Source organism: Embiotoca jacksoni, unplaced genomic scaffold (assembly GCF_022577435.1).
Source record: "Embiotoca jacksoni isolate LCO1_2020_lvr unplaced genomic scaffold, fEmbJac1.0.p SCAF_22, whole genome shotgun sequence".
Lineage (NCBI taxonomy): Eukaryota > Metazoa > Chordata > Actinopteri > Embiotocidae > Embiotoca > Embiotoca jacksoni.
In genome coordinates this window covers 8,132,150-8,144,285 of record NW_027185363.1, presented here as the reverse complement: position 1 = coordinate 8,144,285, position 12,136 = coordinate 8,132,150, and the positions used below count along the sequence as shown (strand labels likewise).

General features: G+C 41.0%; 1 protein-coding gene across 1 annotated transcript; it reads left to right on the top strand.

Annotated features, from left to right (window-relative positions):
* The first annotated feature begins 3,724 nt into the window (after positions 1–3,724).
* Positions 3,725–9,750, top strand: LOC138203108 (vimentin-like). The gene is made up of 9 exons (XM_069157710.1): positions 3,725–4,340; positions 4,687–4,747; positions 6,818–6,913; positions 7,165–7,332; positions 8,294–8,419; positions 8,572–8,792; positions 8,944–8,987; positions 9,068–9,153; positions 9,263–9,750. Exons 1-9 carry the CDS (start codon positions 3,814–3,816, stop codon positions 9,302–9,304), a joined length of 1,371 nt encoding a protein of 456 aa, XP_069013811.1. The 5' UTR covers positions 3,725–3,813; the 3' UTR covers positions 9,305–9,750.
* Positions 9,751–12,136: the final 2,386 nt, after the last annotated feature.

Genomic DNA, 12,136 nt, shown 5'->3' with positions numbered 1-12,136 from the left:
TGCAACTACCTCACAAAGTACAATATACCCAAGTAAATGCACTTAGTTACTTTGCACCACTGATAAAAACCTGATAATTACAGAAAGACCTAGAAAATATCAGAGGGCCCCTGCATGAATTTACAACCTTTCTTTTTCACATTTAGATTTACTTCAGTCAGCTCTCTGTGCACTCACTGCAGTGCAACAAACACATTTTACTGCAACATTCCCTCCACTTAATCTGCTCTGTCATGACCAATAAAGAAGTTCACCAATTTATTAGACAACCGCCTCCAAAAATATTAACAGGCAAAAATATAAAACTCAAAAAGAAACACACTTTTGCAACTGGCACAAACACAAATTTTAACTTTACAATCAACATTAAAATGAACCACTAAATTGTTGTGTGGGTTTGTGAACAGGACAGCCTCTGAGACTATCGGTCTCAGTTTAAACTGTAATGTTGGGGATGATTGCTATGGCGACTGGGCTCGCAGGTCAGTGATTCACCATCATGGGAGATGAAACAAAGGGTGCCTCTTTGCTGCCTAGTGCCTGCAGTTTTAAAGCGATGACACCCTGAAACAAGATTTAACTTATCTCTCGCCCTGTCCCGTTACGGGCTGACTGACTCTGACTAATGCCGCCACTTATTTGGTTCTTGCTTGTGTTAAAGAGCCCCCCTACAACGCTGTTGCTTTGGACAAAAAAAAAGGAATCTCAGCAATAAAAAGGACCGAACGATAAATTCCAAACATTGCCAAGAATGGGAGCTATTTGGGCCCAAACTGTGGCACCGGCCAGCACCGGGCTACAAACAATAATTACGTGCCCACTGTCTGCATTCTGATGCTGCAGTTAGGTGACAGATCAGCAATACACAATCCCTGCTCTGTCTGTGACAATCCCGGCCTCCTCTGTTTGTCTCTGTGGCCAACAGTGGCAGAGCGGGATCATAATGGGTCTGGGAGCTGGAATTTTTTATGGCCCCCACCCCTGCCTCTAAGTCAGTGTTTATCATGTGAATTTCCATCACTGGTTTTAGTAAAGGGGTTGCACTGTTTACTCATACTGGGGCTCCTGTGTGGGCCCTCCAGTACCACTGAGCTTGATGCATTTGAGCATTATTTTAGGCTTTAATGAGTGTGCCTGGGTTTATCTGGTTACTTTATTTATCCTTACACAACATATTTCCAATACAATATATATATTTCCATTTGATACTCTGACAGCTTAGTTTTGATACTTTACGTTTACGATTTAACATTGTTTACTTTGCAGATTTCGATTTTACATCTTCAACAGATGCTCATCAAAACAATGCACATTTATAGATTAGATATAGTTACTAACTTAGCAAATATTAAAATACTGCTTATATGTTGATACATCGTAATATACCAGCTATTATTAACAAGTTAGATACTTGCAAGTACTCATAAAATATCTCAGTACTTCCCTCAGCTAATTCTTGAGCAACATGCTAAGCTATATAGCGGTTTTAAACATAGAAATGTAATATCTTACGCTGGCTTTAGACACAGACCCATTCAGACAGTGAATCAATTCAAAGACTGTTTAAAAAAGAAGATATGAAAAACACATGTACACTTAATCTTACTTACTACGCACTTTACGAGATTGTTGTGGTCCGGCTTCAAACAGGGCCGTTTCACAGAGAGATTTGTATCCAAAAATAACTTCAAAGCTAAGTAGATTTGCCTTTACGCACTCCTGATACCAGGACTTTACTGGATTTCTTAATGTAATTGCATAAATTACTGTGCTCTGCTTACTTAGTGGTACTTTCCAAAATGTTACAATCTAGTTTTATTCAAGTTCTGTACTTATGTACAACTTTTAGCCACTTGTACTTTTCTTATTTCCATTTTATGCTTCTTAATAATTCACTATGTTTAAGACAAAAATATAGTACTTTCAACTGCACTGTACTTTTACTTTGCAGGCAGCTTCTTTTGAAATTAGGATTAAATATTCAAATGTCATACAATACGCTATTAATTAAACTACACAAAAACACAAAGTGCTAATGGGTTCAATCTTTAAAGACTAAATCAAAAGTAAAGCTTACATATCCATGCATCAATAACAATCTTCCAATAATATAATATAATGCCATTCTGAGTACAGTGTACCTTTGATACTTCACATATTGTTGCAAATGTGCTCATATTTGTGGGTTATAATAGGTCTACATAATCTGAAAGGTACTGTAAGTATAAGGACAGTAAGGATACAACCAAAACCATTAAATGGTCTTACAAAGTTAAGCCACAGTTTGACATTTAAAACTGCACGCCTGCAGTGCTTCACAAAGATCAGATCAGCTCATAGAGAAGCTGGGCTTATCCCGTTCACAGTCACATCTCCGGGGCAGCATGCCAGCGTCAAATCACTGCAGCCGCCCACACCCACAAGGCAAAAACGTGAATATCTCTCAAAGAAATATTTGTGCATCTTTCAGTGTCATGAACAAACATCACTACACCAGTTTGGATCTCCCACCCTGACTTTTTTTTAAATTTATTTTTTATGTTTTCTAAGGAGCACAGTATACCCACCAGCACCGGTGCGGCATGGTTGGGAGGTGTAGAGTGTCACTGGCTCAGCTCTGCTGCCCTGCGTTTCCCTTCACAATCACTGAATCTCAGCAAGTCAGCAGCACTGCAGCACTGACAGCTCTGTATGCTGAGAGGGGAGAGAGACAGAGTGAGAGAAAGAAGGAGCTTTTAGACATAAATAGTTGCGACTGACACATCTGATACATGTTTATCTTTTGCTGCAGGTCAGTCTGAGGAAATAATAGGCTGCAAACACGGTTGCAAACACGGCTGCTATCCAAAGGCTGCGGCAAACCTGCCAGTATTGAATGACTTTGATTTGTACTCCACCCCGACCTCTCTGTCTCACTCTCTCTCTGAGACCATCAGAGACTTGTGATGGTCTTTAAACCTGATTAACATGAAGCTGCTGACTAGAAAATCCTTAATACATTCTCTGACATTACAATAAAATGCCCACATGCCCTCTAATACACGCACACACACACACACACACATACACATACACAGATAAGCTGCTAAATTCTAATCTGTCTACACGGGTGGGTGACAATTTTGTCTTATGACACCATGCTGCCTGAAGTTGACTGAAAACTTGAAAAAGGAACAAACAAAGAAGTCTAAAACTGCACTGAGTGTGTGTTTATCAGAGACAAGAGGAGAACTAACTTTACTGAATGAATTAATCAAATATCATGGGTCAATTCTAAGCATTGCATTATGTTAAATTAGACGTGAGGGTGGTTCTGCTCTCATGGTAACACAAATGCCATTTTTTCCATCTAGAAGTAATACAAATATGGGATCTCCTCCACTAAAACCTTATCATCATAAACTTCTGTGTCCCTAAAAATACTTTATTGAGCTTAAAAACCCTTGGAGATCAAAGTCCATGTTGTACTTTTTCAGGACAGTCTTTTATGTGAGACCAGATATAAGATCTTAGATGTAACTGGACATGCCATGGCCTCACATCCTTACTTTATAGTGCGCAGACATTTGGCCTAAATATTGATCCAGGATCTGTATCTATGGACTTGAAATGCAAAATGTGTGCGTTCCGATTTGGGATTGGACTCTCGATGTGTCACTCAAGCAGCCCTTGAGTTATTTGCATAAGGAGGAGACTATAAATCAGTAATGGTTTCGGGAACGCCTTCCCAGGCGCACTCTGCTGATGCTGTCGGGACAAGAGCACTTCCAGATCGGTGACGTTGTTCTGGTTGTCTGAAAATAATCAAGCAAGATGTCTTATAGAACAACGCCACATTCTTCTTACAAAAAGATGTTTGGCGGGGAGAGAGCCGCGGTCAGGACCAGCTACTCGAGCCGCCAGTTCTCCAGCCCAGTGCGCTCCTCCCGGGTATCCTTCGGGCTCTCCTCCGCTCCGAACGTATACGCAGTGAAGACCCAAAGGCTCCGGAGCAGCGCAGCCATGCCCCGGCTGGCCTCCGAGAACCTGGACTTCGCCCTGTCCGACGCCATAAACACCGAGTTCATGACGAACCGCACCAACGAGAAGGCGCAGATGCAGTCGCTCAACGACCGTTTCGCCAACTACATCGAGAAAGTCCGCTTCTTGGAGCAGCAGAACAAGATCCTACTGGCGGAGCTGGAGCAGCTGCGGGGCAAAGGCACGTCCCGGGTCGGAGATCTGTACGAGGACGAGATGCGGGAGCTGAGGCGTCAAGTGGACCAGCTCACCAACGAGAAGGCCCGGGTGGAAGTTCACCGGGACAACCTGGCAGATGACATCGACCGGCTGAGAGAGAAGTAGGAGGCGTGGCACTTCTGTCCTCTGCATGTATCGTTTCTTTTGTTGTGTAGGTCAGATCTATAATCAATACATGCACATCCCATTACTAGTTATATTTCCATGCCGGCTGAACTTTTGCCAGTTCAGTCACTGCGTGCCAGGGACTGCGCAAAAAGAGCTGCCGCAGCTTTGTGTTTCAGTTCAGTTTATTTCTCTCAAAATTTTTCGTGCGTGAAAGAGAAGTAGAGGCAAAAAAAAAAAAATGGTCATGGCAGGTTTTGCAGGGGGTGGGGTGGGGTGGGGGGGGGGGGGAGTCCCCATTGCTGCTGTAATAAAATGTGTACATTTTGTCTGTCTTTGCAGGTTGCAGGATGAAATCTCCCAAAAGGAGGAGGCTGAGGCAAACATGCAGAGCTTCAGACAGGTACAGTATTTCCCACCTTGGAAATAAAGTTCTCACTGTTGATGTCAGGCTAAACTCTTCCTCTATCATATTTTTTTGTAATGGATGGGAATTTTAACGGGTATAAATGTGAATTGCTAGGTCTTAGCAGAGGATGCTGATGCTCCTCCACAGCCACGCCTTCTCATCTATTCCTGGTTTAAACCCCCAAATGATGTCAAAGAAATTAGATCAGCCTAATTTCTCTCTAAAAGCCTCACTTCTAACAAGTATGAGGTGTAACTGTCCCTTCTCTCTTCTAGGTGTTCTTTATCTAATTACTCTTCATGACCTGCAGAAACAGGAATGCACTCTTCTGATGGCACAACAGTAGGTCCTAGCCATGATCCAAAATAGCTGTAGTGCAGCGAATGACCCCAGCCTGGTACAAAAGGCTAAGTTGTGGCTGTTGAGTTCAATCAGGCCTGCAATGAGAGGAGATCTTTTTAAGTCTGACTGGTCACAGTGAATAAGCTGGACACAAGCACAACAACAGTGTGGATCCAATGTGGTTATCAGAGCGAGAAGACAAGCCACCATGTGATCCGGCTGTCTCGTTCTGGGACAGCATCAGCGCATAAGAATCTCCCTTGTTATGGTCTTGTCAGAGATTGTTCTCTGTCACTGGCTTTCACGGTGAATAATGGAGAGCTGATGAGTTGAGCAAATAGTTTTAAATGCGTCCCATAGTACAAAAAAAAGTGGAAAAAAAGGCATTTTGCTCAGAATATAATGACATTTTCCAGTGATTATATGCTTTTTAAGGAATGCTTTAGGTTATCAATACGTCCCATGATCATGACCCTGTCTTCATGAATGGCAGGAAGGAAGTCCCCATGGCACACAGACAACAATGCAGGGCCTGCAACCGGTTCTTGCTCAGTCAGGCAGACAGTCACTCTTCCAGCCTTGGGCTTGTTTGGGAAACCCTGCTGAATAGCGCACTTTGTTTGTGGCATTAGGGCAGGGGCCAAGCTGCTTCATTTGCTGATACCTCAATTACCAGCCTGCCAACGCCCTAACAAAGGACAGCACTGGTGTGGTGCCACAGAGCAATAAAATCGACCAGAATGGGTTGTTTGGAGTGCATTTTATATGATTATGTTCAGAAGAGAAAATTTGCCTTAAAGCTTAATTAAGTAGTTATAAAATAATAACATACAAAATTAGAGCTTGCAGTAGAAGAAACGAAAATCTACAAGAACAATCAGTGGCGAATTTCAGGTTAAGAATGCAGTTAGGCAATAACAAATGGGATTAAGGATCCCTAATACTTTCTGGCTGTTCTGCAGTGCTTCATTTATCAAATTAAACAGGAACGGAATAAATCGCATTGAAGGCATGCCATGCAACTATATCGTGTACTTTGCTTGTTTTATTGTACAATAAATGGCCTCAGGTTTTATTTTACAAACTCTGTCCTGCAGATCTGCAGTAGTGGATGATTTATTTAGATCCTTTGTATTGATACTAAAGTAATCTGCCAAAGTGTCGCCAATTTGGAGCCAAATTCCTTTATACACTCGTTTAATATGAATGCACCATATTTTATAGGCTCGTCATATGTTTTTCATGTAGTATCTTAATTTAGAAAATAAAGTCTAAGTGTTGAGGAAATGTCGATAAGAAAAAGTAAGATATTTCCTTGTGAACTAGACGTATAAAGTACTATACAATAGAAATACATTGAGTAAATCCACTTAGTTACTTTTCTCCATTTTAAATCTGCCTGTGATGCGTTCAGGGAGCGTGACCCAACTGCTGCTGCAACGTATACAACACATGAAAATCACGAGATAACACCTATTCGTCTGTTGCCAACATCTGCAGCGACACGTCATGTGCCTACAGTTGATTTTTATTGGATACATTTGTTTGTGACCTTGCCCGACTACACAATAGGTCATTTGTGTGTGTGGGTGTTGTGTGAGTTGCTCTTTACAGCATGTGAAAGGGCGTTTATTTATTTTTTTCCTGTATCAGCAAACACACTATGCATAATTCATGTCACCTTCACAAGTCACCTTATTAAGAGTAAGTGTCACGGTACAGGATGTGGACAATGCTGCCCTGTCCAGACTGGACCTGGAGCGGAAGGTCGATTCACTCCAGGAGGAAATCAACTTCCTCAAGAAGCTGCATGATGAGGTAAGCTTCCTTTTTTTGTGGCCAAAGCTGAATCAGTTGACTGCACGTGTACTCCCTGATAAGTGAAAAGCACCCTCAGAAAAACTAGGCCAAATCATTTTAAATATTTTTTAATCTGCTTAAATGCCAAATTAGTTCATCAAAGCAGTCCTAATGCAACCAGCAGCGTTGCAGAAGAGCAGACAAAAAAAAAAAAAAAAAAAAAAAAAACATTAAATCAATGCTGTTAAGCTTTGCTGATTCTGTTGCAGGAAATGCTGGAGCTGCATAGCCAGATCCAGCAGCAGCAGCAGCACGTGCAGGTGGATATGGACATGGCTAAGCCTGACCTGACAGCAGCTCTGAGGGATGTCCGTCTGCAGTACGAGAACCTGGCCTCCAAAAACATCCATGAGTCAGAGGAATGGTACAAATCCAAGGTAAATAATTTCTGCAGAGAAAACACAACCGATGTAAATAATGTTTGAAGAAATTCAAAAGAAACACAAAAAAGTGAAATAAAGCTTGAATATAATTTATTTAGCACATTTCAGATGATAATTAAAGTGGCTATAATCAATATTTTTCTATTAACTATGGACCATGTGACCACATCTTTGTCAAAAGGGTCAATTTTGGTGATGAACCAAAGGTAAATTATCACAAGACTCTCCAGTTCCCCAGGCTGTTTTAGTATCCCTTAGCTTTTGTTTTGGTTTTACAACTCACAACTTTACTGTTCTTCATGGCTCACAACCGTGGTTTATGTTGTTGCACTGAAAACCTCTAAAAACTTGTGCTACCTGCCAAGCACCAAACGACGCACAGACAAAGTTAGTGATTAGCCGGTGAACATTAGCGAAGCATTAAGCAGCTGAACCTTTAGCTATTTTTGTGGAGACCAAAAACAGAGCAAAGAGGAGAGTAAATATAACATTTAACATTCATCTGGAGGCCATAAAAAGACTTTGAATTAATCCTAATGTTTGTTTGTTTCTGCTGGATGTGTAAATAAGCAACTGACTGCTATTAAATTCACCATATTAACTTGAAAATATGTCTGTTGTTTCCACTGCCTCATCTGTCAGAAAAAACAACAACATATGCAATGTTTAATTAGGCATTGAAAAACCAGTAAAGTATAATCCTTTTTTCTTTATGACATTTGAACACAGGTACAAGCATCAATGACTCCAGTTTCAGTGAACACAGTGCTGCTTTAAAACTGCTTGCAAGCCTCCGCCGTGGCCACATCTTTCATCATTTCCACTCTTCACGAGATCTGCCATACTCGCTCTTCTTCAACCTCTGACTCATCATTTATTGAACAGTTGATTTCTCTGTTTTTTCCCTCTCTCGCTCTGTTTATCTCTCCTCTCTCTTTGTCACTGTGGTTGCCAGTTTGCTGACCTCACCGATGCTGCAACCAGGAATAACGATGCTCTGAGAGTGGCCAAGCAGGAGGCCAATGACTACAGACGCCAAGTTCAGGCACTCACATGTGAGGTGGATGCCCTCAAAGGAACTGTGAGTGTGCAACTTTAGGTTTACAACGTAGTATACAAAAACCTGCCACTAAAGAGAGCAATGCCTTCAAATGCAAAATATCCTTTGCATTTTATCTTCAAATGAAACAAGTTGTTTTCTCAGCCTGAGTGTCATTTTCTTACCTCTCCCAGAATGAATCCTTGGAGCGCCAGATGAGAGAGATAGAGGACAACTATTCCCTGGAGACGGGTGGGTACCAGGATAACATCGGCCGTCTGGAGGAGGACATTCACAACATGAAGGACGAGATGGCCCGTCACCTGCGGGAGTACCAGGACCTCCTGAATGTCAAGATGGCCCTGGACATCGAGATTGCCACCTACAGGAAGCTGCTGGAAGGAGAGGAGAGCAGGTGATGGATGGAGGCCTTACATTTGCAAAAACTCCGCATTGTAGAAATTAAAGACCGTTATAGTGAGAAGCCGAGAGATATGAGCATTCATTTGATTTGATCAGCAAAGATGCAGATATAAATTTGTGGGCTTTTCTTCCTTCATTTACAGAATCTCTACCCCCCTGCCAAACTTCTCCTCTCTAAACCTGAGAGGTAAGAACACATTCTGCATGTTGATTTCATGGCAGGGATGCCAGGCATTGACACGTCCCACTTTTTTTTCTCTTTCTTAGAAACCATGTTTGATTCCAAACCCCATGTTGAAACTTCAACAACCAAGAAAGTTCTCATCAAGACCATTGAGACCAGGGATGGTCAGGTAGAATAAGCTTGAAGGGATTTTCTAATCAAGTAGTTTTCTGATGTTGCTTGGGCTCAGGAACACCTCCGCTCATCATTGTTTCTCTGCCCTCTGTGTCCTTGCTCAGGTGATCAATGAGTCAACCCAGAACCACGATGACATGGACTAATAATGTCTTTGTCTTTGACAAACAACCAACAAAAGCAATAAGAAGAAACACATTTCACTGGAGCTACAAGCAAGCAAACAAACCAACAACACACAAACAGCAAACAGCTTTCGAAAAGTGCCTTTACATGTGATGATCCAGTAAGCCTGTTATTTGACACACACTGTATTTTGCTTCCTCCTCTGCTCAAAGTATTTTGTCACACTTGTTTAAACACAATAATGAAATCAGCACAACATAGCAACCTTCACTGAGGTCTACAAAAATATTTTTGTGACCAAAGTAGTATTTTTGATCGATACAGCATGCACACTCCAAGATACCTGTATGCTAAAGATGTCACAATTGCCTGTATGCAGCAATAAACAATGAAGACTGTAACGCAATACTGTGCTCAAGGTGTAATGCCTCATCGCATTATGATAATAAAGTAGCATTAGCTAAAACATTGTGAAAATTGTTTGCAATTTAAGCAATGCATGAATGTATAACTGTATTCAACTCTAGCAGTACATTTGAAAACCTTTCCTTTTTTCTCAATCAGGTAATAACATCACCTGCATCACATTGCTAACTAATTTTATGTTTTTGAAAGCAGAAGTAAGACACTAAAGAGACATTTAGCGGGTAAATGAATCATGCAGGGACAAAATAATAAACTAGAAGGGCACTTGGAGAGCGCAGATCTCTGTCTATGAAACGCAATATACAACCGCAACCACTATATACAGCATGTCTGGATATTTTTTTTACATTTGTTGCGATGTTATATGACTTCCAGTTCTCTCCCAAGAAACCGCTGTCTGCATGTGATCCACCGTGTTGTGATTGGCCATTGAGCATAACAGGATGGTGGGCTACATGCTTCTACCAAGTTTCGTGAAAATCAGGCCGGTAGTATTTTCATCATCTTACTGACAAACAAATGGCACCCAAAACATAACGCCCTTGATGGAGGTAAAAACATCCAGACTGACTGTGCAGTAAATTAACCTGCATTATCAGCTAATTATGATGCAAGTAATAATGATGGGACGTTTGTAATCCATGTAGGTAAATCATTTTTCAGTCACTGCCTTCCAAAGGGAGGTCATCCCGAAGCAGGTGGGGACACAGCACAGTTTGTTCATATTCTCGGGCTTCAGCAGGATCTCTGGACTGATGCAACTGTAGCTCCAAACTAACCACCCGCTACCAGCTTTAGCTCAAAGGTATCTACATATACAAGGGAGACAGAGTAGCGGAAACACCTCTCAATGTAATGCAATGCACAACTAGCAGCCTCCATTTTTGGTCTCGGAGATAAAATTCGATGGCATCAACATTTTTGACAGAGCAACAACAACGAAAACAACAAAAGGTTTGTGTGCTGGACTGCATTGAGTTGTACAGATTTGAACAAACTGGCTGTAGTGTCAAACTTGTGGTATTTGAGTCACTGTCAGACTAAAAAAAAAAGAGGACACAGTTAAGTCAGTTTCATTCAAAGGGTACTTTTGCTTTTGATATATTTTGGCACATTTTTGCAGATTTAAAGAAGACTTTTACACTCGACTGGCACTGCTACTTTCACTCGAGGTTCTGAATAGTTCTTCAACTCGTGTATAAAGTGCAAACATACAATAAGTAGTTTTTGTCAAGAGTAAACGGAACAAAATTGAATTTCGTCATCACAAAAATCACGATCAATATGTAGGAGGTCTTGAACCCTGTACATTAAGACAAAGACGAAACAAAACAGAGAAGCTGTGGCGGTCACCAAAGACTTATGAACAAATCCAGGAAACTGCATCTGCTCAAGGTACAAAACCTGCTTTGTTTGACTGCCATCTGTCGGTGATAGGTGCAGCTGAACCCTCTGGTGGATCATTTACAGCCGGTGTCATGCCAAAATGTGATCGTCTGCCTGGAACTGACCGTCGTTCGCGGGAGCGCGCTCAACCTGTTAAAAGCACTTACAGCCAGTGTCTACATGTCTGTAGCTGCTTTCATTGAGATCTAACCGCAATAACGTGGACAACATACACGTTACTTTATATCCGTGATAATAGCAAAGGTATGTCTTTGTGAAACTGTACGGGTTCTTTTGACTGAAAATTCACAATTGTGGACGAAGAAGTGTTTGCAATATTGCTTGTTTTCGCGTGCATTTCCGCGAAGATAGGCAATGCTGCTTTCCATGATTATATGCGTTTGGTATTTTACATCAATTTTGTCTATTCGACTGTAATTGATTGTAATGAATGAAAAGAGGCAATATAAAATAAAGAGGTAACCTTTAACACAATTATCATGCGGACTGCGTGATTATTAACTAATCCTGTCGTTTTTAGTCGATTTATAGCACAAATAGGGTTAATTATGTCGGACAGATTATAGCCCAGCCTTTTTTTTTTTTTTACCTGCAGAAATACTTTTAAAAACCCAATATTATCAAGAAAAAAAATATAGCAGTTTTTCACCTGCCTGTTGACTGAAAGGCTGTTTCTACCTCAAAGTGCATTGATCTCACTCATTGGTTATATTGGACAATTTATAGCTCACTCAATCCTTTATACCCGTTTAAAATACGTATGAAGGGCCAATATAACCAAAACATGCTTCTTTTTTTTTTCAGCTGCCAAAAAGCGATTTCAAGTCCTGCCTGTTGACCGAAAGGCCGTTTCTGCCTCAACGTATGTCGATATCAATAAGAAGTCATATTGCACAAATTGTAACTCACTCAACCCTTTTATACCCGTTTTTAAAATGCTTTCATAAACGTATTTTAAAACACACGTATTTTAAGAGGTAAAAAGGACTGAGTGAACTATAATCTGTCTAATTGGTCTT

What these genes read in the sequence shown, in the direction of transcription:
- LOC138203108 (XM_069157710.1), top strand. Translation starts at nt 3,814, where the DNA reads ATGTCTTATAGAACAACGCCACATTCTTCTTACAAAAAGATGTTTGGC. An exon ending in ATCGACCGGCTGAGAGAGAA is followed by an intron (nt 4,341 to 4,686) that starts GTAGGAGGCGTG and finishes CTGTCTTTGCAG; the next exon opens with GTTGCAGGATGAAATCTCCC. An exon ending in CTCCTCTCTAAACCTGAGAG is followed by an intron (nt 8,988 to 9,067) that starts GTAAGAACACAT and finishes TCTCTTTCTTAG; the next exon opens with AAACCATGTTTGATTCCAAA.